This window comes from Falco naumanni, chromosome 6, assembly GCF_017639655.2.
Source record: "Falco naumanni isolate bFalNau1 chromosome 6, bFalNau1.pat, whole genome shotgun sequence".
Classification (NCBI taxonomy): Eukaryota; Metazoa; Chordata; class Aves; order Falconiformes; family Falconidae; genus Falco; species Falco naumanni.
The window spans coordinates 66,419,462-66,446,116 of record NC_054059.1 but is presented as its reverse complement, the minus strand read 5'-3'; the positions used below and the strand labels follow the sequence as shown (position 1 = coordinate 66,446,116).

The window sequence follows — 26,655 nt, the reverse complement described above, 5'->3', positions numbered from 1 at the left end:
TTCATAACCTTTTACTCCACCACCTGCAATGCTCAATCATTTGTATTTGCTCTAATTAAATTCCCCATTAATTTCTTTTTGTCACAGTCAATACAGATTTTTCTTTCTTTCTTTCTTTCTTCCTTTCTTTCTTCCTTTCTTCCTTCCTTCCTTCCTTCCTTCCTTCCGTTCTTTCCTTCTTTCTTTCTTTCTTTCTTTCTTTCTCTTTCTTTCTTTCTTTCTTTTCTTTCTCTTTCTCTGTTCCACTCTTTCTTTTTTCTGTCATCTCCTATTCCTTATATCATTTAGTGATGACTTTGCCCTCTGACCCTTCCCTGTACCTTTTTAAGTGCTACCATAAATTTTCTATAATGGGTTGACCAAATGTGAACTCCATATTTTAAGTGGCATGATATCATAGCTTCCTCAGACCTCTCCTCTCCCCAGCCAGGGCCAGCCTTTTTCATCTCCCAGTCATTCTGAGAGGAGCCAGCCACAGTGTCGAAATCCTATTGAAAGACTGCTCGTACAGTTTTATCTTCCCTTGTGTTTTATAGTTCCTCAGCTTGGCTCCAGGTCCCCGCATCCAGGCGTTTGCCCTGTCTGGGAGGGAGTGGGAGGGGACAGTTTTAAGCAGCTGTGGAGTTTAGAAACCCTGCATCTCAGCCTTCATGGGAGGAAAAATGCAAGTGGGGAAACACAAAAAACAAATGCAGAAATGCAGAAGGAAATAGTTCAGGTGAGTTTAATCACCAGTTTGATCTAGAGTAAACTGGAGGGGGAGAAAGCAGAAATCTAAACAGTATTTAAGATGTGAAAGGTCTTGCTTGGTTCTGAGCTGCTATCTTCTGTTTTAACATCAGCTCTTAAAAGATTAAAAAATAACTTTTTCTCTGTCTGCCAAACAGAAATGGACCATGGACCTTATCTTCCTTGTAGCTTGAGCCTGCATGCATCTACCTAAAGATAAGAGCTTCCTATGATGGATTAAGACTTTCCAGCTTTGCCTGCTGTGATTTACTCTGGGATTACAGCACCGGCCCATTCCTTTTAGGACCATTGCCCATCCAGACATGCAGCACAATGAAAATATGATGTCACCCCTTAGCAGGCATTTCTACATCATATTAACACCACCCTCTGGTGTACGCATCTGCACCCTGCACAGGTGGGCAAGGACTGAACCTTTTCCACACCAGCCTGTGGCTGCCATGGTTTGGCTGGATGACGAAAACATTACAGGGAGTGACATCTGGTTCATGGCAGCATTTGCTGCTCACCAAGGCAGAGTGGCATGGAGATGTGTCCCCAGGGAGCCACAGCATCCCTGAGGCTGCTGCAGAGAGGCAGTGAGCAAGCAGGCAGCCCAGGGCATCTGCTGACAGCGGTTCAGAGCTGTCATGACTGCGTTCTTTGGTCTATGGGATAACTTCTGCATGGCTTACAGGAACACACAATTGCATCCATGGGAAGAAAAAGGGGGTGTACTACTCAGTCAGAACAGGAAAATGTAAATAAGCCTCATCCAGTTGTGAATGTAGATATTATGAACACTGAAACCATGGTCACACTGTGGAGATAAAACCTGCAGTGAATTCTCCCGGGTTTAGTCTGGAGACTTTACTGCACCATGTATCATCTTGCTGTGTCCTAGCTGCTAAAAAATACTTTGCTGTAACTGAAATGCTGAATCCCCCAAGGAGAAGCTGCCAGTCAGTTAACATCAAGAATCCAAATTTTTTAGATAATTTTCTGAAATCCAGTGTTGTCCTGATTACAAGGACTTCAGCACAGGCAATTTTTTTTCATTATTTAAACGATTTCCCTTGAGTGTTTGCAGCCCAGACAACAGCCACATTGTGTTTAATGCAGTAGAACCAGGGAATGAAACCAGCTGGGAACAGATTAACACAGTTTTATTGCCCAAACTGAGTAAAAAGGTAGAGTAAATTCACAAGCTAGCTGCTGACAAATATATTAGATTTAATAATAAAAGGTGCTCGTCTGTATAAATAACCTATCGAGATTTTTTTTAAGTGCTTGGAGATGATTGAGTAAACGTCTTGTGTTGCAATGGGGAGGTTTTAGTCCTGTTTTACAGAATAGGCAAATTGTTTAGGCACTGCATACCCCTGAGTGAAGGCAAAGGGATTTCAATGACATAGGGATCTGGCCTTTAGACAAAGTCGTCCTTCGGTCTCTTCCTCCTAATTTCAGACCTGCTCCACCATCCTCTTCCTTTCTTCTTTGCCTTTATGTTACACCAAAGTGTACATGAAAAGGAGATTTATTGGGGTTGTATAGTTTTGTGTCTTAGCACAGCAATAGTTCTGCACTAGCAGAGAGAGACAGGAGAGGCTGTGATCGATCTTTTCTGTCTCCAGCTTCTAGCAGTACCTAGAGGGGCTTTTCTGTCCAGGTAGTTTATAATGCATTCCATATGCTTATAAATCAGCATTGATATAAGTCACAAAAAGCTGTATATAGAATAGACCAGTTAAAAATTACTCTGTTATTTGAGGATTTCAAGGTGTCATAGACTGGGATTCTCTGCAGCGGAAGAACATATTGTGTTGCTGTTCTGCTACAGCCATGATGAATCTCCCTGAATTATATTGCTTAGTACTGGCTTAAAATATTTAACAGCAATTTTTTGTTTGAAAAACAAGTAATTTGAGACACAAGAAGTGAGATGTCTAGAGCAAAGTGCAGTAATTGGAAAATAAGCTGTGTTTGCCCATTAATAACTGATGATCTCATCCAGAAATTAGGCAGAGTACATATAAAGCATGAGCCTGTACATGTGTTTATATGTAGGTATAAGGTCATCTATAATGTCTTTGGTTCATTTCTACCTGCCCAGTGCTCCAGCTCAGCTGAACTTTCTGTTTCCTCTGGGGGTTCTTCTGCCATATAAATACAACATAGCTGGGCCCTTAGTTCCCCTTTACAAATCCTTTCTTTTCCTGCCTTCTCAGCTACTGCTTCTGATGTCACTGGCCAATCTCAGTCCCAGCAGCTAGGAGCTCACCAATTCCCCTTTCTTGGAGGGATTTTTTTTCTTTCCTCTCCCCACGATCCCAGAGAGCCAGTTTCCCTTCACACCAGTGTGCCGTGTCCCTGGGAAGCTGGGCTTGCTGCGGAACACCATCCCAGGACTCACCCCCAGCCTCGCTACATTTTCCTTAACTTTGGCTTCTCTGCTAAATCTAAGCAAGCCACTGCCACCTTTTTGTTTAAATTACTTCTGTAACCTTGCTTCTTCCATGAAGAAACCCACCATAAAGTACCCGGTTCCCCAAACCTCGACCTGCAGCTTATTTTCAGTGAGAGGTGGGGACATATTTCTCTTGCCCAGCTGCTGGTGGTGCAGCTCCTTGCCTTGCACCCTTACCTTTCTAATTGCTGCCCATGGCCAGCACCATCCCGGCACCAACACCAAACCGCACATCGCTGCCAACAGTTTGTTTCTGTTACTCTCTTAATTGCTTAAATCTCCTGCTCTGCACTCATTTTGCCAACAGATGAATGTTCTTCAGGCAGATGCTGTGTGATACTACTTTCCAAAAGGCACTTTGATGTACTCCATATAATTACCACAAACAAATAAATCCTAAGGAGCTGGGGAGCACTGTTGATTAAACAGAGGCCAAGACTTTAAAAAAAAAAAAAAAAAAGAATGTTTTATTTCCATGGAACTGGAAGTGCCGTTGTGTGTGGGTTTCCGTTTGTTTTGTAGTGAATTGGAAAAGGATAGAGAGAAACAGAAGGTAAATAAAGACAGATAAAGGAGGGGGAGCCTTTTCACCTTTTAAACTAAAAGACTAAAAAAGATAGCAACATGGGGGAGGAGAAAAACTCAGCTGAAAAACTGAAGAGCATTGAAGCAAAAAACAGTAACGTCCCCTGAAAAAAATTCTGCATCAGCTTTGAAACCTGTCGAATGGGAACAGCTTAAACACAAGGCTCCCCTTCCCCCCTCCCAGCTGGCTCTGCTTCCTCCCATGGAGGTGCAAGCCCAGGCGCTGCCATGGGTGTAACTCACCAGGCAGTCCCAGAAGCAAAGGCCCTCTCATCCACATTCACAAAACTTGAGCAAGTATTCATCTCTCTTCCAAAACATTTCTTGTTTTGTCGTTTACTTCGTAATGGCTGGCCTTGCTAAGTCTTACAACCCTGCCAAAACCGATCTTTCTGTTACCCTGGCTGCGACAGCAACCCAGCAGCAAGGAGCTACACATCTAATTGCCCATGGGTTTCACAAGCTATCAGAACTTACACCGATACATCGCCTGCCGCTCCCAAGCGATGTTACCTAACGTGGCTTGAACCAGCACAAGGCAAGGAACCTGGGGATCATCTTTTTCTCCCCTTGCATCTATGAAAAATCTGGTGGGTCATGCTGGCTAATCCATACGGCACTTGGATGGGGGTAGGTTTTTCATCATCAGTTCTGGCCTGTGGCCTGCTGATCTGACTGCTTGAAATAGGGGTATACTAGATCACAGGTATTTATATCAATACTTAAAAAGTTTAGGAATGGAAAATCCTGTTTCAACTTTAAGCTATTTAAAATCAAAGCCCAGACTCCTAACTTCAGACATCTCCTGAAGGAATCATATAGCTCTGTGGAAAAGTCTTAACCAGCTAAAACAAAGTTAAAAGTTAAAACAGAGTTACAATCACAGGATTTACCTGGCCAAGTCCCTAAAAGAACGTCCGTGCTTCCTCCACGTGACTACTCATGTGAAGTTTGAATTGAATGCTTATAGCCAGGGTATTTTTTTCTGTAGTCAATATGATCTCATCCATCATGCTTCAAGCATTTATGTCAATCATTTCATCCACATTCCTTACATGTACCCTTTGATATGGAGAAATAAAGCATCTTTTTTCCCTTCTTTACGCTCAGTTTCATAGCTTAGCTCTCTCTTCTAGCCTCCATGGCTGCAGCCCAGGCAAACTCCAGCACAGTGCCTCTGCCGTGGCTCTGAGCACATCCTGGGCTGAAGGGCAAAAGGCTCTTCTGGCTCCTCCTCAGCCACTACGGGGAGCGGGGTGCCTACCCCCCTGGAGGGTAGCTTTTCAAAAAGGATGGATTTTCTTGCACCCCTCAAGGCCATGAAGGTAAAACAACCCAGCAGAAGGTGGGAAGGAGGACTTCCCTTGAGCTGACTGCTGGAGGGATGTCTGCCTATAGTTTCAGGGCTTGGCATCCACAAGGAGATACGATTTCATCAACTTAAAGGAACAGAAAGGGACTCTTTCTTCATTTGGGGGTTAGCAAACTAGTCACACAGTCAGAAGGGGCAATTTAGCCAGTTCAGGCAAATTCAAGTGACTTTCATCTTTCCCATCCATCTCTTATTTTTCCTCCTGCCAGGATTTGCCCCTTAGTACACGTTTCGTTAGTTTCTCCCGGTCTGGGTTTAAAGGGCCCGAATGCTAAAGCCTCTACTAGCAGCCTTGTGAAACCCCTCCACATGAGCATTGCCTTTGGTCTCCTTTCTCTCACCCTCCTGCTTTTACTTCCTACCTTTTGTACCATCCTAAACTTTTCCTGCCTCTCCCCAGGTTTCTGGATGACAACACGCAACTCCAGCTGCAGTTACCTTTTTCTGCTCTGCCACAGTTACCACCCTGGACGCCTCATTTCAGGAAGCCAGTCCTGGGGATAGCACTCCAGCTGCAGGCAGGAGACCTCACTGGTGTGGTCCCTAGTGGCCAGCCTGCTGATGGATGCACAGACTCATGCAAAGGAAGGAAGGAAGGAGGAAGGAAGAAAGGAATGCAACTATCCCATCCTTTCTCTGCTCTACTTCAGGCTCTGCCATCAATTCAAATGCCCCAAAGACCAGACAAACTTCTTATGACTTCGCTGTGGCTGGATGGCTTGTGCAGTTCCTCTGCTCCCTCTTTAAAGAGTGACCTTAATATTTTATTTATTGTCTAAAGGATAATGTTCATGGTAGAGGAATATATGAGGCAATAAATGGCCTTTGCAGATAATTAAATGCTGAAGAGAACCAAAGCTATTGATAGCCATAAAAGCCATTTATTCTGAGTGTGCTGAGAAGCCAGGAGCGCTGTTTCTCATAGCATGCAACAAGACAAGATTAAACTTGCCACGGTACTAGAAAGAGGAAAGACAACATTTTTCCTGCCCTCTTAGGGCTTGAAATTTCTGAGCTGCTGTTTATTTGGTGCTTGGAACAGAAAATATTGATTGTAATAATATGTGGTTTTCTATCATGTTATTCTTTTTTTTCCTAGCTGTTTTAAAGGTGCTTTGCACGCGGTGGCAAGAATTATAGCCCTCCTTGGACAGGTGCTCAAAAAAAGGCACAGCAGGGAAGGGTGATGTGGCCACAATATCAGTGGGAAAGTCTCTGACAAAATCCAGCTCCCAGCCTAGTGTCTTGCCTGCTAGTCACACTCTCATAGTGCATTGCTATGGTACTTCTCATACCAGCTTTTCAAGTGCTTGTAGATAGGAAGAGCCCATCTTCCTATATATAGAGGCATTGATGTAGCATAGGATACCTCTACCTTCTGCTGTGCTTCTGCTCCATATGGGACCCTACGTCCAGCCACTGCCAGAAAAAGAGATGCTGTTCTCCTATGGACAGTGGTAGGGTACACTGTATGGTATCTATGCATACAAATTTGCTTTGTCCATGGTGAAAGGAGAAAGGCTGGGGACCTTATTTACAGACCTTCCTGTCTTCCCCCCACCCACAATGAGGACAAGGATACAAGGTGGTCACGGGAGTCCTTGCATAAAGAAAGATTTGTTGCTGATACATGCAGCCGTGCTTTTCTGCATGGAGCACAGAAATCATCGAACACCACAAAATGACCCAAACCCAAGATTCAAGACAGAAAGAGCAAGGAAAGAATTGCCTGAAAGGGAAAATAAGAAGATGATTATCAAGTTTGATGTTTCCCTCATAAGATAAATTACTTTGATTTCTGCGCCCACTATCATGCTGGCAAGTTTCATAGCAAACGTTTTCTTCTGAAAAAATAACAGTCTAACATAGCATAGGTGCATGTCAGCAGTATGTAGGTGTTCCAGAAATGTCCTTTTCCCATGCTCACATCTAAGCCTCCATGAGCTTAGCATAGTGAAGCATAATGAAAGCTGAACACAGAGGGTGTGGATGGAAGCACTTCACAGGATCTGTTGGCTTCTCATCCATGTAGCCCCTGGCACACTTCACAGAATTTTCTGCAGAGGTCACCCAGATCATCCCATCATTTTAGTTCAAACTGCAGTACCACTGTCATGGAAAATTCTGGGGTGCACGTCCAGAGGTGCTTTGAACCCCAGTGCTGTGGGGATGGGTAACATCTCAGGATTTGCTGTAATGCAGATCTGAAGCTGGGTAGGGAACTTCTTGGATGAAGTCCTGGGAGTCATCCCCACAGCTGCTTCCCACAAATTGCTCCTATAGGTCAGAAAGTCCCCTCACAGCTGAGCAAGGGCCATGGAGTATGTTCCCAGAAGTGCCAAGACCAGGCAGTGAAGCCACTGATGTTGGGAGAGGTCTGGAGGGGGACCCTTGCCCCATGTGTGGGGCTGCTGAGTGCTGGTGTAAGAGGCGCTGGCAGGGCAGGCAGAGCACAGGGGCTCAGGAGCAGGGAGGGCAATGCACAGCCAGCCAGGATCATTGCAGAGGCTGGTGCTGGGTACAGACGGCTGAGCGCATACTTCTCAGACATGTAAAACATTGTTGTAAGTGATATATGCATATATCAACAAATCCCACCTGGCCTGTATGCAGCCATTAGCATCTGGCAGTTTACTGTGAGCACAGGTGAATAATGGCTTAGGGGCATGTGCTTTGGGGCAAGGTTGAAAGGTGACTCCTGTGTGGTGTAAGTGGATTAATATGACTGGACACGATGTTGGCTTCTGCTCTCACTTCTGTCAGTGTAAATCAAGAGTAACTACACCAAAGTCAATACATGTATTCAATTCATTGGTACATAGGGGCTGAAACACGCATGATTTTAAAAGAAAGAGCATCTCGATTACAAGCTGGAGAACAGAAACAATGAAAAATGTGGCTGCTTTGCATGGCTTCCTGCAGTGCTTTATTATGGTCCTGCTCCTTCCGTGCAAGCTCTATCCCAACAGGCGCTCTCATAGACCTGTCTGAGAGAAGAGCTCCTACTATCCTCATTATTGCCACCACAGGGAAACCCCACCTCTGTTCTGTGTGGCAGAGGTCCCCTCTGTGCTGGCCTTGCTGCAGAGAAACACTGGCTCCCAGGGAGATGGAAGGAGATTTAGGCAATGCAGTATTAAACATAAACTCAGTGGCTTAAGCCCCAGTGCCTAAAACTGGAGTTATTCCACTGATGCCAGCAGAGCTCTTTAATACAGCCTGACATGATGAACAAGAATATTATGTACCTGCCTGACTCCGGCTGAGACCATCACTCCAGTTCCTCTGCCACACAACCACAGACAGAGAGCCCTGAGCTGGGCACAAGCTGCCGTGGGGAAGAGGCAGCTTTTCCCCTTTCCAAAATTCTCCATTTCAAGGACTTTACGTGTCAGAGTTAATTTCTCCTTCCATGCCTCCATGTGTGCTCTGGGGCCAAGCAGTAATCTTGTAGGTGGGTTTTCCAAACTACATGGCTGCACTGAAACCAGCCCCCAGCTCTCCAGCCTGCATCCTGGGGCCCACAGCGGCACAGACAGCAGGTTAGCTGGTGAAGCTGCTGAACTGTCCCCCAGCCACCCCCAGGCCCATGGACAGGCTTCAGCAGAGCAACGCAGGTTCACCAGATTTAGTACACCAGGTCGGTGGTTAGAGGAGTGCTGAAAGTGTCCTCAAACCCTGTCTCACTCTATTTCTGTTAATCTTTGGTAGAAGGAGAGTCCTCCTTTGGGGCTGCCAGCTCAGACAGCCACCTGAGAACCTGCCCACTCTGGAAATGGCACTGCTCATCACAGCCTCCCTCACTGTTGGACTCCCGCATCCTCACTTCAACAGGGTATCACACCAAATCTCACCCAAATGCTGACCCACCCTACGGCTCTTCACCTATCAGGCCAGTGGTTATCAGACCCCAGGTGATCAAGCTGGAAGAGTTCTAACCACATGTATAACTGCTACACTCAGCTATTCAAAGCTCACATTCTCCACTGTACCATAGTGCTGCTGGTGATGGAGATATAAAAGCCCCAGGACTCACTGCCTCTTCCCTCAGGCAGCAGGGAGCAGAGCCCAGGCCAACGCTAGCCCTGACCAATACTGCCAAGCCCATGCTGCCTCCAGGGGGCTGTTAATTGCCTGCCCCCCCCCGCCCCCTGCTTCAGCAGTGGGAGACCCAGAGAACAGCAGCCTTCCCTACAGCCATGTCTCCGAGCTCGTGGCAATGGTGTCAGGGACATCTGCATTGAAATTACATAGGGAGGGAGATGCTCAGAGTGTAACAGCCACTGTAAAAACTCCAGTTGTGGAGTTGCCTTCCATCACATACAGCCTTGCCATGCAAAGGAAAATGCAAATGTACATGCAAATTAAAATGCAAATGCAAGGCCTCCTGGGCTGCATTCACTCAGTGCTACAGAAATCCCCTGACCTCTCAGAAACATTCAGGTTGCTGCAAATGTCCTAGTCCAGAGGAAAAAATAATGCTGCTTTTCAATCTGGGCTCCCGCTGATCCTCCCCTATGTGTAAGAGTGGCAGCTGGATTTCTTTGCACGATAAAACAAATTCTGCACTTTGTGCACAGCCCACTCTCAGCTTTGGTGGGCAAAGCATACACTTAGGGTCTTTCTGGAAAACAAGCAATGCATGGATCATAATTGTGGACACTAAAACACCTTTCTTTCAGCTGCCAGCATATATCTGCCATTAAACTGAATGCATGAGAGACAATGTGCTCCCCGAAGACCCACAGCGTTGTTAATAAAAGAGAAGGAAAAATAATTTAAGTCAGGAGGAAGCCTGCAGGTGAAGCAGAGGTTCAGGGCCATAACTTGGCAATGTCGGTTTTCTGTAAACTAACTTTTGTGCTGTCCACAGTAGGGCCCCAGGGCAGCTTTCTGACCTCTGATTGCAGATGGGGGCTGCAGGCATAGTCCAGCTCCATGGGGGCTGCACTGGAGTGGGGACAAGAAGGAAGACCAGGCATGCCATCCGCCTGGGAGCCTGGTGCTGCTCAGGGCACGCGCCTCTCTGGACCACTCCTTGGGTGCATCTGCCCCATGCCACAGCCCCTCCAGGCTTCGCCCCACACAGTCAAGCACTGAGGCAGGGACCTTACTGGTGGCTACAGGCATTTTAAGCTAGGAGAAACACTCCCACAAGTAGCAAAGCAAGCCCCTTAGCAGTCACAACTCATATTTAGGTTTACACTCATGGACAGAGGTGACAGATCGGGATCCAGGCTGAGTGTGCTACAGCTAATAATGTTACTTTAGATTTATGCTAATGGCACTGACCCAAAACTTCATTCTGTGGGTGGCTCTCTCCCCTCACCCGGTAAGAGGTCCCCTTGAGTGAAGGCAGACCATGCTGCTTTGCAGATGACCCTTAAAACAAGCGGCATGCAAGTGGGGAAGCACACACGCAACAAAGTGCTGAGACAGTGCCAGGTCAGAGCTTAGCCGTTACAGCGGTGATTCATGCTGCAGTGACACCAAAGTGTGGGCTGTGGTCCACATGCTCACCCGGTCGCCCACCTCTTGTTGCAGGCAATGGACTAAGGCAGTGCCTGAGGAGAGGGGTCTGGGGAGCAGGGACAGGCAATGCTCTGCAGCAGGTCTGCAAGCAGAGGAGGCTTGGTAGTCAGTGGGGAACCTGTAGTGTCTAATATGGTGGTTGAGCTGGATGGAGAGAGAAATTTCCCCTCTACCTCCCCACCTGCCTGAAGCTTGGAGGAACCTAATCCCTTCGAGGCTTCTACCCCTATTCTTGATAAGACCCAAAGTTACAACTGACAGAAACAAGGACAATGGGATCCTATGAGCCTTGTTGCCTTAGGAAAAGAGATAAAAGAAATAAAAAGGTAGGTAATAATTGAAAAAAAAAATATCCCTGTCTGTGCTGGGCCTCCTCAACACAATGATTCTCACCTGAAAGCCTCCTCTGTAGCCACTGGGAAAAATATTGCAAATCAGCCTGCTGACTCCCTCTGGAAAGGTCCCACACAGACCTGCGGTTCTCTAGCATATACAATACAGGACCAAAAAAAGACAGGCATTTCTTCAGCCCTGTTAAATCTTTATCCCAAGCTGATCAAGCAGCCTACCTGCCTCCATCCGTCTGTTTTCATACACCTCTGGGCTTTCTGACACGGCATCGTACTGCTGGAAAGGCTGGTTGCTGAAGAGATTGTCACATAAGAGGCTGCGACAGAGCTTCTTCAGGAAACGCAGGACATACCCGATGCTGTTCACTACCAGCAGGCTCAGGAGATGCTGCTTCCCCTCAAACGAAGCTGAAACTGGAAAGCAAGCAGGAGCAATTCAATACCTGAGGATGCACAGCAGGAGGAGGAATGACAGCAGGGGAAAAGATTTCACACAAGTATTTGTATGTCTTAAAATATTTTACATAATTACTCCACCTGAAGCAGAAAATAAACTGGAGGAGCTTAAAGAGCTGTTTGTGTGACCCAGATCACCTTCGCCCTGGAGCTCTGAAAGGTGCCTATTGGCATGGCCAGCAGTGCAAGGATTTCTAATACATGCATCCAACTGAAAACTGTATTGTATGATTGGAAGGAGGAAATTATGATACCCTGGTCTAAGGAAGGGGAAAGAAAGTGATCTGCCAATGATGGGCTGGCTATTAGGCTGACTTCAGCAATACCCAAGGTTTTAAAAGATAATGGGGAGACAAGAATTAAAGACATGGCTGTGAATGAATAAAAGGTACCAGGGTTGTACTGATGAGACAGCTACTAGCTTCATCATGGGCCTTTATTTACTGATTTTGTTGCATTTATTGGCAAGGGAGGGCTGACAGTTGCGGTCTATCTGGAATTCAGTGAAATATGAGTAAACTTTGTTGAACTGGCAATTATTGTGTGTGAAAGGTGGGGCAGGAGATGGCAACAAGCTCTGCTGGCAGGAGACCCCAAGCACTGGAGAGGAACTGGCAGTGGTCCATGCTGGCACAAAGATTTTGTTGATGCTGTAAGTTAGGAGGCATTATTAACAGAGAAGAGGACTGGGAGACTGCACAGAAAGGACTGGCTGATCTTGAGCTCTGCAATAATAAAAATGGGTGGAAAAATACTAGAAAGTACGCAGCAATCCACAGGTTTTTGAGGAGGCTCAATATGAACTGATGGGAGGAGAAATTATGCGACAGGCTCACCAGATGCCCATAAGCCACCAAGGTGACATGGTGATGAAAAAGATGTATTTCAAGGAGGTATTGAACAAAGCATTTCTATGGGGGACAAAGGAGTGTCAATTCCACTACATAAAGTCCTGGTAAAGTCTGAGCTGGACTGGTGGACACCATTCTGGTCATCCAGGCTTGAGAAGGGTGAATTCGCATTTGCAGAGGTGCACAGCCAGGCCACAGTGATGTTCAGGGAACAGAAAGTTTCCCTGTGGCACTGCAGCCATCACCACCTCTGCTACACGGGGCTGTGGGAAGACACTTGCACTTTCACCAATCCAGCGATCTTCCTCACAATGCAGAGACGAACTAAAAGAAATTTCCCTTCTGAATATACTGAAATATAGTTTCAGAAAGTATTTTGGCCTAGCAGAATGAGGACTGCCCTCTAGAAATACATCAAAGATTGAACTCAAAGATGAGAGCAGAGCATTAAACTCCTGAACAAAGATGTCAGGGAATATATTCAGCCAAGAATGAAAAAATGCATAGGTCCCAGCCATAAGAGGTGGAGGGGTCACAACAGACCCACCAAGATCAATTGTAGCAGGACACATTCAGGTGTCAACAGGTTTGCAGGGAGGACTACATAATATGGCTGCCTGAACTCCACCACCCAGAAGTTTTTTTCCAGTCCTACAGCCTCCAGTCGCTATTAGTGAGTATAAATCACATTGTTAGGGTTATAATCTTTGGGATAGCTTCAGAGATTTCCTGCTGGCCTGAGCTGCTGTAAGAGATCCTGCTCCACAGCCATTTGGGCATCTGTAAGCCAAGCCATGGGAAGATTGTAAAGCCCATGACGAAGTCTGTCTGTGCTGCTGCTGGGCTGGGAGTGAGCTGCAATCTCAGAGCTACGCTATGACTATGAGGCCATTCACGCCTCCTCACTGATTAGAAGAGGCATGAAGCTGGGAACAATGTTGACCAGGTGCTTTTAGCTCAGGTAGCTGAAGCTGAGCCAGCTCAGAGGAACTGAAACCAAGGGGTCTGGCAGGCTTGGGGCACAATGTGACTTTCCTGCTTGTAATTAAAATCATATATGCAGGACAGAACTAGGCAAAAATGAAGTTTTGCACTAAATTGCTTCAGTCTTGTATTTCTGTGAACAAATCTGGATCATTCTTAGATGTCCCCTAGGGAAGGCACACCTGTGATAAGAGAGAACTAGAGGAGAGGGAAGAAGCAGGATTTATATGCTGCACAGAGGGCCAGAGCCTGGGCTCCCACACAAGAGCATCCCAATGGCACAGCTGAGCTGCTGTTGTTCCTGCAAAACTGATTGGACTTGTGGTCCTTGGCTTCGTGTTCATGCCTGACTCATCCCCGACAGCTCATTGGAGAGTGTTGTTCCTGTATTCCCATCATTGTTTCATTCCCACTGCATCACCATGTGGAAAAACAATGTTGTGACACAAAAGTCTTGCTGTGATTAAAAGAAAAGTTCGTGTTCAGTCTGAGAGCCAGACCAGGGGATTCAGCGTGGGGCATGGGAGACTCATCAAGATACAGCGAGAAGTGTCACTGTGGGAAGATGAGGAGCTCCTGGGAGGTTCCCTGTGATCTCCAATTCCTCTGATATATTTGTGTAGTCCTGCCATATGGGGAATTGCCACAGGACTTTTGCAATTCTTACAGCTGAGAACAGATTTGGCTTATGAACTGCATGCGGAAGACACACCAGCAGCTGAACTCTGTGTGAGTTTTCCTTTAGAGCAACATGTGTCGGCAACGTGAGGCATGGAGAGGGCTCGCAATGCTGCTCGTCCTTGTCTGGCCAACTGAAAGACTCAGCTCACAGGCCTGGCCTCAGCACTTTCGAAGAGTGGTAAACGTAGGGCTCTGGAGCTAGCCCTGTTCCTCCCCTGAATCACCACTTTACCGATATACTTTCATCGGACACTGAGGCAATTCCTGCAGCTGCTCATTTCACAAAGGTGCAAGTGATGCTCAAAGCTGGTTGCCAGCCCACTGATGTGAACGGGGCAGCTCGGACAGTCAGAACTGGGGATCAGGTTAAGATTCCAAGCACTTCCCAAGTGGCCAGCCACCCCTTACAAAAATGCTTTACCTGACACCATCTCGCCTCCATAGCCCTGCTTGATGAGTGAGAAGACTGCCTTTTGCTGGAGCGCGCAGTCGATGCATGCCTGCACAGCCTGCTGCAGCGCTGCGGCCGGCCTCTCGGGACCGAAGTGCTCCGGGAGCTGCTGCACTTTTTTTCTGTCAAGGTATGGCCCCACCTTCGCTTGTTTGTTGACATAAATGCAGACTGTAGGCACAAAATCCCAACAAGGTTATTACAAAATGGCCCTGAGAGCATCCTAGCAAACGCTAGCTTTATACATTTCTATTTCTTTCACAAGCTCTTACACTCACTGGTGGATTGCTGCCATTTGCACAGCCAGGCTTCCCTGCACTGATCACCCCTTGCCTAAGTGAGGTGAGCTGAGTCTTGCTCAGGTGAGGATAAGCCACATGCAACCAAAGCAGCTCCTGTATCTCCTGTATGTATGTGCCTGGGGGCTGCTCTCTTGCAGACTGCCTTGTCCGTACAGCTGGTGACCAGAAAAAACGCCCAAGGAGTGCAGGACAGTGACTAGCCAGGGTGACCTTACAGCAACAGGTAAACTCCAGCCTGAGGTGTGTTTGGGGTTTGTTTGGGGTTTTTCTGTGTTTTTAGACCGGCTCACCGAGAGGCCCTCTAAGAAGCGCTGCTCTGAGATGGGTTTTGGGAGACTTTGGATCCTTGCTACTTCTGATCTTTATGCAGCTGTAATTTCTGGAGGGTTATGCTGCCCTGAGCTGCACAGCGCCGTGGCAGACACTGTGGTCTTTGGAAGCTTCCTGACCCTCCATGTCCACCCCAGCGCTCTGCAAACAGCATCACCTCGAGGGAGACTGTACATCATGTGCAGTGCTAAATCCCCATTTGGGACCACATCTGCACAACCGGGCTCTGAAAGGGATGTCCCCGGCTCTCCGCAGCCAAGCCCTGGATGCCTCCTTTCATACGGCATCACCTGCAAAGGCACATTTTCTACGTGCTACCAGGCTTGCTGGCAGTAGCCAAAAAATCAGTGTTCCCCTCTCACTAGCATGAGCTTATTTTAAGCTTGGAACTGTGTCTTGGAGGAAGCAGAGATAATACTGTGGTAACTAAGGGCGACTGAGACACAGCCTAAAGTCAGGCTAAAGTGAGACATATTATAATAGCTGGCTGAGTGTGCTCGAGCTGTCATCTCTCAAACAATATAACATTATCCTCTGACAGAAATCAGATATGTGACAAAAAAAACCCATCAAGCAGAGTGGAGGACATGATGACAGCTGTGTAAAGTTGGAAATAATTTACAGTTTGCATCACCGTAATGAAAATCTAGTGTGACTGTCAACAGCACACTCTGCTACCCCATCTCTCACTGAACAGCAGACGAGGCTCAAGCAGTATATCCTGGGTAAACAGGAGGATAATAGCAATCATACTTATCATTACATAGCACTTTACACTTTGTAAGCACCAAACAAACAAAGGGATAATGGAAAGACAGCAGCAGCATGCATGAATTGCCTGGGGGGGGGGGGGGGGGGGGGGGGGAGGGACACGACTGTCAGGGTGCAGCTTGCCTGGCACGCCACCATGCCAAACCTCACCGAATCTGCAGGATGTGGCTTCTGCTGTGACAAGCCACCGGTTTTGCCCAGGGCTCAGCTGCAGAAGGGACCCCGAAGCCTGCAGGCAGCATGCTAGGTCCCTCGCTGGGGAGCAAGGGCCCCTATAGTCCTTTTGGTGCAGACAGAGAGGTAAAGGTTGGCTTGAGCCTGCCTCCACCTCCTGCAGACCTTGCTCTGGTGGGAGCCTACACACACCGTTGGGAAGGTGGTTGGAGAAAAGGTGTTGGTGGCATGGGGTGGGCAGATGGAGGTACAGGCATCACATCCACAGAGCCTGAAATGCCCCATGGAGCCTCTGCCTCTGCAGCCACACCGGTGATCTAGTGGGGCTGGTGGACTGTGCCACCCTGTCCCCCTCCAAAAGTGGCACCAGGCGCACCACGCAGGGCAGCACTATGAAACACCACTTGGCTAATGTTTGCCATGTGCCTTGCAGTCTTCAAATGTGGAGGGATAAATGAGAATAAAATATATTATTATCGTCATCGTCACTACATTTAGTATCATTCTGCTACCAGAGCAGATGGAAAACTTCCTCTCTGAGCATCCCAGCTAAGAAATAATGGGATTTATGTGTTGTGTTTAGATTCTAATGTTATCTAATCCATTTCTCTGCTGAAATCTCAGGGTAAATCAACCATCTTGTTGATTTTCTTCTCATTTACATCAATTTAAAAGCATTGACCTATGGTACTTCTGGTAATAGAAGCAAAAAAAGAATCAGGTTGTGCTTTCCCTGGCTACAGTCAGAAATAACCAGGTCTGCTGCTGTGATAAGGCACTAGGGTTTATGTCCTGGTAACCCTGCCTACAGTCAGAACATGGCTCCTCCATCCTTCTCCCCAAAGCTGTAACAGATGCTTCATGTTCACACCGGGGTTTAGTCTGGTCATTGCAACCCATTTGGTGGGGTGAGTGTTCGGTATAAAATGGTAGCGTTCATGGGATGCTGATGTCTGCATTTCAAGAAGAATGGATCTGCAGTCTCCACTAAACTTGACGCATGGCAGTCAAAATATATTCTTGCAGGACATGTCTGTTCTTTTTCACTGGCCGCCAGTCTAATCTGCAAACATCCCATTTTCATGAGCTCCACCTGTTCTGGAAAGCACAGCCTCCGGCTGGCAGCCCATGGTTCCTGCTCACCCCTTGGCCAAGGAGCACTTGAGGCTGGGTACCTGTGAGAGCCTGTGGCGTGGCCGAGCTGGGTATCGTAGCTGCATCCTGGGGGATGGAACTAATATCTGGCTCCGGTGTGCTTCTCGGCGGAGAGATTGCTAAGGGAGTCATCAGGACACGAGATTTCAGCTGCAAAAAATAACCAGTTGGGTAATGAAAGTACACACAAGATATTCCAATTTTATTCCATGTATGTCACGCCCCATGAACTCCCACTCATTAGCAATCTGCTATTGCATCACTTTCTCCAGGCCAGGAGCGTCCGTTCTGCTCCCGGTGGGATACTGGAGCCTGAAGCCTGACTGATTTGCAGCAGACAGCAACACCTTAAGTTATGGGATGCAAATATTATGCCACCCACCGGGTAGTTATTTACACCTGAGCAAATTGGTTCTAACACTCTAACAAATCAGTGCAATGGCATTTTACGACCCATTTCATGTGGGTGTAAACAATTCTCTGCAACTCAGAAAAATGGGGTCTTTAGCTACATCATAATTTAGGGCCAAATTCTGCTCTTGGTTACAGAGGTGTAAATCTTGTGTAAATCCAGTGGCACCAAGAGGCTACTTTGGGCTGACACCCATGTAAATAAGTTCAGACCATGGTCTGTAGTGTGTTATTACCAGGTAGTAAATACAAACTGCTGCACTGTTGCACCCAGTAATCTTCATGACCTGCAGCCTGGCTTGGAGAAGTGAAACACGATGGGAATTTACGGTGCAATATCACTACATCTTTATGCTGCCAGTACCTGGCAACATCTCACCAGTCAGGTGATGATCAGGTCCTCACAATTATAAAGAGCTGACTTGATGGATGTGACCTGAAGGTACCACTCTTGCTTTTCCTTTTGCTATGAAGGGAAGCCGGGAGAAAGCAGAAAGCCAAGCATGCAGCTGGCTGGTTTGTATATTTACATATACTACACCGAGCTGTTCTTCTGGCAGGTGATATTTTTGTTGTGGCTGGTTTTCAGTGGCCAAATGTAAAAATGCTATAAGTAACAAGCATAAGAATGAAAAGGAATTTTTAGCCCTATTAAATTAGCAGAATATTGCTTCTCTCAGAGCTTAAATCCAAGCTGGAAATAATGTACAAAGCATATTTTAGGTAGAAATAAAGCCAGACCACTACCTACTAAGAAAAAAACCTTGAGCAAGTCCCAGTGAAGAGCAGAAGTCATTTTGGATAAATATTCATGTTGTGCATGACTATGATTACAACTGTGGAATAATGGTCACTGTTTCAGTGTAACTAAAAACAGAAAGCTGGGGGAGAGGGAAGGCTATCAGGCTAGGTACCATCCAAGTGGGTTGTCTATCATTACATCTGTGGGAGTTTGGGTCATTCCCCAGTTACTGGTTTATCCCAGCAAGGGCTTCACTAAGAAAGAATTCAGGGTCTCCTTTGCTTTCAGTAGCACAGCAGCCTGTGCTGGGATGGTACCCATCAAAACAAACAAAAAGGCCATCTTTGTCGAGATGGGTGAAATTTTTGCCTGTCGGACCTCCACCAGGCCCTTCCTGAACTGGTTCCTTTATGCAACCTAGAGTTTCCCTCAGAGAAGTTCCTGTGGAAAGATGTGCCCAATAAGCTCAGACAGAAACAAAAGCTATCTCCATCACCCAGGCACCATCCCCTGCAGGGCACTGCTCAGCGTCTGGGCAGAGACGGTATTCCACCTGCCTCAGAAGTGCCAGGCACCACCTCCACATCGTGTCACTGCCTTCTGTCCCCTGGGGCAGGCTAAATCCCTTTGGATTTAGCCTAAACAAGGGCAAAAAAGTTCAGTAAGTGAATCTAAGAAAAACTATGGATTTGACCTCCTGCTGTATGGCGGCCATAGGGTACTGGGGACCATGAGCTGGCCTCTGGCTAGTGCCAGCAGCCCTCACGTGCCTGTGTTGTCCTGTTTTTGTGGGTTGTCTTGCCTTCAGATTGGGATCAGAAAAGAACAGAAAAGTGCTGTTGATTTGTTTTCTAAGCAATTAAAATAAATGGGAGGAAAACAGGGTTTCAAAAATCAAGGTACTCATCCAGTTTGGGAGTTATCCCATGTAGGAAGGTGAGAACAAGCATGATTTGTTATTTTCTTTAGCAACACGTCAATGACTCACTTTTCTATGATTAAGTGGCTTGGCACTATGAAACTTTGGAGACCCCCTATGCTGGGCTTCCAGGCTTGCTTTTGATCATACACGTATATGCATATATAATAAATGCATATATACATGTGTGTTTGTGCATAGTATATACACCAATATAAAAGTATATACATTTGTATAGAGATGTACCTGTATACTTGTATATATATTTATATATACATATACATAAAAATAAATATATGCACTCACACATGCACACATCTATATAGACACTATTTTGGAAACAGCACACCTAATAACTTGTTTCGCTTGCATGTTGGCTCCTTAACATCCTTACTGGCTCACAGCCCTGTGGCCCCAAACACGGGCGCACAAGTACCCTCTCCAGCCCTTGAGCCTCGTGCACCATCTGAGTGTGTGCTGCCCCAGCAGCACCACCAGCCCAGCGGAGGTGGGACAGTGCCCAGCAGACCTCTTTCTCCACCTGTTCCCTGGGTCTTGGAGGCCCAGGCAGACTTGTGTTCAAGAGCAATTAAAGAGAGGGCAAGACTTGTGTAAACCCTGTAGCTTGGAAGCCCCTTCTTGGCAGTTTGCCCTTTTAGCAAACAGTTTACTGCAAACTTAATAGCAACGGTATGTGCTCTACAGCCTCTGGATACAGATAAATGCCATTTTATTAGGGGTAGCAGAGGATGTGCCTTCATTAGATCAAAATAAAACAATGCCTGATTACAAGAGACGGTACACTAGCAAACATGGCTTAAATACCTCCCTGGCACTGAAACCCTGAGTAGTCCCTGAATATTGCCAAGTGTAAATCTGAAAGTATTTCATTTAAAGATGTCTTTTCTTGGACTGATTCTTCTCTATCAAAAAGCCAACCCAATCAACCAGCTGACTGAGAGCTTGGCAGTAGAGAGTACATATGCATGAAAGTGAAAAAAAGCAGTGAAGGAAAGAGAAAGAGAAAAAAAGAGACAGGAAGCCTGTCAGAGCACTTTGGGAAATCCTCACGGTAAGGCATTTGAATCAACTTTTGAATATCAACTGTCATAGGTTTTATTATGCACAGCATGAGATGTAAAAGGCAATGGTTGCTTTAAAACAAGATGTACAACCAATCCCTCCACTCTTATGGATCTTCTACCATGGAAAAGAGATCAGACAAAGCTGATCAGGGATTTAGGGTAGGAAATAAATGTGTCTACTTCACCAAAGTCACAGTGCTTTAGATGCAGAGAAAGCACGGGCTTTTGTGCCATTGATGCCAGCTAGGGGCTTGTGTGAGTATGCAGTGGCCGAGGCAGGGAGGACCCTGTTGAGTTCTGGAGTTTCTGTTACAACCTGCACACCTCTTCAGAACAGTCAGGACTCATCTAGGTGGTATTTCCGTCATCCCGCACCAAAAAAAAAAAAAATGTGAAAGAGGGGAAGAACATTTCCCGGATAACTTTTTTTTTTCCAATAATGAACAAGTTCTCTGCCAGCTTGTATAATAAAATGGACAGGAAAGAAACAAGATGAATCATGGTGCAAACTTTCCCTATACTTTTCTTAAACGACTTGGATCGTAGGTCCTCATCTTTATGGCTCCTAGTTCTCCTGTACTGGTTATCCCTTGTCCTGACAAAAAATTTGCTAGAAAAGGCTGGGGTTCACCATGTCCCCATGGGCTTGTGTCCTTCCAGCCAGGAGGGCAGAGGCATCTCCTGGCCACAACAGCTTTTGCTGCTGGAGAGAAAACGACCTCCTGCCTCTGCAGATGTGCATACAGATGTGCACCAAGGTGAGTGCCTGGGCCAGCCTGTTCCTGCTGTGTAGGTTTCCAATAGCTGGGCAGAAAGGTGCCATTAAACTTGCACCAGGGAAGCACAGAGCTTCCGAGTACATGTTTTGGGGTCCTTGGCTGCACCCCGCGCTCTTTGTGCATTTGGCTGCCGGTGAGGAGGCTCAGCACGAGGCAAGTCAGGGCTTAGCTCAGTCACCAGGGGCAAAGAGGGGTCAGTGCTGTGCTGGCAAAGGCAAAACACAATCCAAGGTCTTCCCCATCTTTTCTTCTTGTGTCATGCAATACCTTTCTTCCACGCAGCAAATGATGCAGGGGAGTCTGCACACAGCCTCCTGCATCCTCTAAGTGTTTTGCAGTGAACGAGGCACTCCCTGAGAGGAGCATATGCAACCTTCAACTCCAAGGCACTATCCTTGTCCTGTGAACTTTTACAGGACAGGTGAACAACCAGGGCACTTTAAGGTTGTCTGTGCAATCTCGGTCCTAGCATGTCCGAATCCTGACTGCTTGTTTGTCATCATTAATAGTGGCTCCCAGGGCAGCAGGGGAACCTGTGCCCTGTCATGGAAATTGTCACTCCACACACTGCCCTGCACAGGGCAACTCTCACTGCCCACTCGGCCTGGCAGGAGCTTGCAAGGTCCGGGCCAACCACTGACCGCGGGGCTGGGGCCATCTCCCCAAGCAGGAGATGCTGCAGCAGCATGGCCGGGGGACAAACTGCCCTCAGGCTGCTCGGATGGGGCCATCGCTTGGCTGCCTGCTGGGAGGGATGTGATGGTCTTTGCTGCAGCCTTGCCCCGTGCGCATCTCGCTCCGATGTCCTCCAGCACCGCGCATTGCCCACGGTGCTAACACAGACTGCCCTCACGCAGGTTTTCAAGGCAGCTCTTTGGGGCTGCCCCTCACTTACAGCCAGAGAAATAAAACTGATCCACCTACTAACCTCCCTGCTGCTGACAGAATAGACTTTTCCCTAGAGATTTAAACAGTCAGAAAGAATATTGTATTTAGGGAAAATACAGAATTTTATGGCAAATAGCTTGGCATTAGGTGCAAAACAGTTTTTTGAAAAACAACAGATGAAATTTTATACCAAAGGTGAAAAAATAAATGGGATGGTGAAGAAAAGGACTTTGCCTGGTGGTGAAGCGTGATAAAATATCATTTTAGGAAGACATAGGTATTTGCTTTGATGTTAATGAAAACAGGCAATGGGTCATCTGGCTATAAAAAGCATGTGATTAAAAATGCCTATTATTCACATCTTGGCCAAATAAATTTAAATCTAGACTGTAAATTCCTAGTTTTCTAAAAATTCAGAAGGTTTTTTTCATCTGTTCTGTAATGATTCATCTATGTGGTTGCTATAAAGAATTTGGTTGTCTGCCATTTGGGCAGGGAGTCATTTTTTAAAATGCGTTTAAGTCTCATGGTATCTGAAAGTCATACAATTAGCGAGCTAATTAAATCAAGCTAGAGTTCCCTATCAAAAGATGTAATCTTTGACTCGCGCTGGGGAAGCGTTTTTGATGGAGAGGGGTTCACTTCAGCTAAGCACACAGCGTACAAAAGCACCTCACAGAAAACGTCACTTCGGTGTATGAATCCTCTAGCGCAAATAAACAGCGCCAGGCCAGATGCCACGGGTGCTTCAGCTCCAGAAACTCAAGCCATCAGTTATAAAAGGGTGCCTTTATACTCACTGCCACTCACCAAGAAATAACACCATCCCAAATTCACTGCCAAAGGAGGGATGCTACCGCCTCCCCACTAAGTCCCTAGGGACCAGAAGGAGACGTGTGGCACCCAGCTGGGGGAAAAGTTTCCCTTCAGAAGGAGAGGGGGCAACAGCAATCAGGTGCTCAGCCACCCAGGTCTGACATACAATGTTACTGCAGCATTTTAGGAAATTTAACTCTCCCTTTTCACTTCTCCTACTTACAAATATGTGGTGGTTGGTGAAAGGCTTTTTCACAGGTGGGTGGGTATATTTGAGGTGCAAGAGAACATACTCCCTAGCAATATTTTTTGTCAAATGACAAATCAAGTATGAATGCAGGAGTAAGAAATGTGGGTCTGCAAGACAAGCAGGGGCAGAAGGGATGTGGTCTGCCAAAATTCTTCATTGTGATATTTGGCAAATCACTTAATCGTCTCAGGGACTCAATTTCACCACATCTCCAAATCATTATCCCAAACTTGGATGGCTTTGATCTAAAGAGCCTACAAGTGACCCAGATTTACTGGTAATAATTTAAATTATTACTTGTAATAAATAAAGGGAAATAAATATAATAAATAATAAACTTGTAATAACAAGTACCTCAAGTAAAACAATTCAGATGTCTCTGTCCCAGAGTTTTAAGCTAGCACTGAAGTGAAAAATAGTCAAGTATTTCCATATCTCAGATTTTACAAAACACTACAGCATTTGCCCCAGTCTTAGCCTGGACAAGCAGCTCTATTTTGGACTACCGCTACAGAATTCTGTGGTAACCCCAAGAGGGACACCTGAGCCTGCTGTCAGCTTGGCTCTGCTCGGCTGCGGCTGTGGTATCATTCACGTTACCAAAGCTAAGGCTTTTCAGAAGAAATGGGAAACTGCAGCTGGAACTGTTTCTTAGCTATGCAAGGTCTGTTTTCAGCACACACTGAAACACACTTCAAAATGTGCCCCCATAGCAGAGAGGGGTATAGATAAAGTAGGGAGAGACACAGGAGGAGGCAGAAGATGAGCAGAAGGCATTAAGGGCTGAGGTACTGATGTCTACTGCAGTAGGTGTTGCACAGGGGGATGCAGAGGAGCAGGGGATTCTGGAAATGGGATGCGGAGATGTGGTGAGGAGGGCTTGCCTGGAAATGAGAGAGGAGGGAGGAAGGAGGATGGAGGATGGGAGGAAGAAGAAGGTCTGGCAGGAGGCAAAAAGAAGGGAAGAGCAACAACAAAGGTAGCAGGCTCTGGATAAAGCCCAAACCCGAGGAGCTGAGACATTTGGTCCCTGTACATGGAACTCAGCCAGCAGCACTGTGCATGGAGTCTTGCTGCCTCCCACGAACGGAGGGAGACCCAGGGAAGAGCCGGGCAACAACTGGGGCCAAGACCTTCTCCAGGGAAGGCTGGGGCAGGCCCTGTGCATGCACCGCTTCTGTTACTCTCTTTTCTGTTTAGATATCAGGAACTTAACCAGCTATTATTTTCTGACAGTCAGTAATTTGCCCTCCTTGTAACAGACTGCATGTCTGCACCCGTTCCCACTAAAAACAAGGAACGGGCACAGCAAACATGCATGGTGCCCCTAGCTGGCTGCAGGCAGAGATGGAGAGGATGACGGAGCAGTCTACTGACAAGATCTCTTACTACAATGCAGCTCTTTTTCACTCCCCAAAATAAATTCTCCTCTGCTCAGCATCACGGTCCCATTTTTGCCTGGTCTGAGGCATGATGGTGCTGCCAGTGCTGAGCGCAAGGGGGGCACAGTGGGAGAGCCCCAGCCTGCTGGCACCGTGCTTAAGCAAGGGCAAATCGCTTGGTTTTTTCAAAGAAAGGGTTGCTTTCTTTACTCCTGCCTCCTCATCGGGGTCACATTGAGAGCTGGGCATGATTTTCCCCCAAAGTGAGCAGACTAATATTCAAAACTGCCTTTCCCTCAGTAAGAGAAATCTCATTACTTTCTAAAATGTCCTTTTTTTTTTCCTCCTTTGGAAATTAGCTTTATTCCCTCCTTTTATTCCCACTTGCCTATATTCCTTTCCTTTTCCTTCTCTTTCTTGTTTCATTTCTAATCACCATTAGTGAGAAAGAAGAAAAAAAGTGAGAAGGAAGAAAAAAGTGACAAAAGAGAGAGAAACACTTCCCAGCAGGTGCACAGCCATCTCGCACAACACTGCACAAGGCAAGTTCTTTTCAGACACGCAAATTAAAACAGCTGTAAACTTTAGAAAAATAGATTTCCTCCATTTTTCACTATCTCAGGTAGAAGACAAACCGGCTTCTCTTACTTTTTTTGTATTGCTCTGCCCCACGCTTGTGCAGCTTTGCCTCCATTCCTGCATTTCACCTGAAATTCTAGGAGAAAATGTATTAAAACCAGCAGGAGGTGGAGAAGGAGTGTGAAAATCACGTATCTACCTTGTACCCGGGTTTTCTCCCTCTCTTCTTTGGGATCTTCACGACCGGCAAAGCACCAGCTGGTGCTGAGTAGAGGTTGTGAACAGTCATTTTGATGGGCGCCGGCTGGAGTGGGGGTCGCCCTCGCTTCCTCCCCACTCTGGGGGACTGCATCTCCCCGGGGGCCAGGCTGGGCGGCAGGCACGGCAGGCGGCTCATCTGCCCCGGGGCTGCCGATCCACCAGAAGGGAGAGAAAAAAAGGAGGGGGAAACAGAGCTTTTTATTCATTTTTCAGTTTAGGTTTTTCATCTGAAGGCAGCTTTCTCGTGCTGCCATTTTCCTATTGCCATCGGTTATAAAACGGAGCAAGAAATATGCCACAGATGTGCACTCCTGGGTGGGATTCACCTAACCACAGCTGGATCAGTTCCTCCAAAGTGGGACAAAACCCTTGCCATGCCCGTTTCCCTCTGTTGACCATGAATACAGTACAGGGAGCTGGCTCAGGTGGAGATGTCTCTCTTGCAGATGTCTAATAGGTGAATCCCTCAACAGCCACCTTGACCCTGCATCCTGCAGATAAGCATGATGAAGGCATGAGCTTGTACCCACCAGTCAGTGCCTGCTTTCAGAGGTGATTTGGAGTAGATGACCTCCTGAGGTCCCTGCCAACCTGATTTTTTCCTGAATTGTGCGGTTCTGCAAATCCTCCCTCACCTCAGAAGTGCTACCCATACCAAAATGGACTTCCCTCCGCTTCATACGCAGCACTTCTGAGTGGGGAGGCTGAACTGGACCACAAGGTTGCTGGCACAAAGTAGCTGTGTTAAAGGAGAATTTCCAAACATTTACTCTCCGGAATTTTATAGCATCTGTTACCACGCATGTTAGTAGTGGGCTTTTGGATGTACTCCATCAAAAGCTGCTATTTCACCACAACTCCATGCAGCTGATGAAGTTGAGCAGGGGCAATGGAGTGGGATCTGGTCCATTTTCCTCTGTGCAGGTTTTAATAAAGGGAAAAAATATATAACCATACACAGAGTATCAAGGGAATATACAGCATCCTTAGCAGCTTCTGGCAAGGGTCATGTGCTAACAAAGGTCAATAAAAAAAAAAAACAACTGCAGAAATACATTTTCAAATGTTGGTTTGTCCAGGCATCTGCTTTCCTGTGCGTGGGCAGAATACTAGTCCCAGTCCTGCCTGCATACGTTGCTAGACATAGGGGTCTAAGCAATTCTCATGCTTTTATGATAAGCCTTGCAATGGCTGACGTTTTCAATTTCATGCTCCCTCAGGCCAGTGATAACAGAAGACTCCCTGCTCTCCATTTTTACAGGGCAGACTCATAGCTCTCTCAGATACAGACAAAAGCCTAAAGAGGTGGTCCAAGAGCATCCACTAAGCTCAAAAAACATAAAGGAAGTAAAG

General features: G+C 46.7%; 1 protein-coding gene across 1 annotated transcript in view; it reads right to left on the bottom strand.

Moving 5' to 3' along the window:
• Positions 1–25,393, bottom strand: part of SCML4 (Scm polycomb group protein like 4) — a 46,190-nt gene extending 20,797 nt beyond the window's left edge. The window contains exons 1-4 of the mRNA XM_040597228.1: positions 25,241–25,393; positions 17,211–17,340; positions 14,429–14,629; positions 11,255–11,449 (exon numbers count right to left, since the gene is read on the bottom strand). Of these exons, the coding sequence (XP_040453162.1) occupies positions 11,255–11,449; positions 14,429–14,629; positions 17,211–17,340; positions 25,241–25,393 (679 nt within the window). The remainder of the gene's footprint in view (positions 1–11,254; positions 11,450–14,428; positions 14,630–17,210; positions 17,341–25,240) is intronic.
• Positions 25,394–26,655: the final 1,262 nt, after the last annotated feature.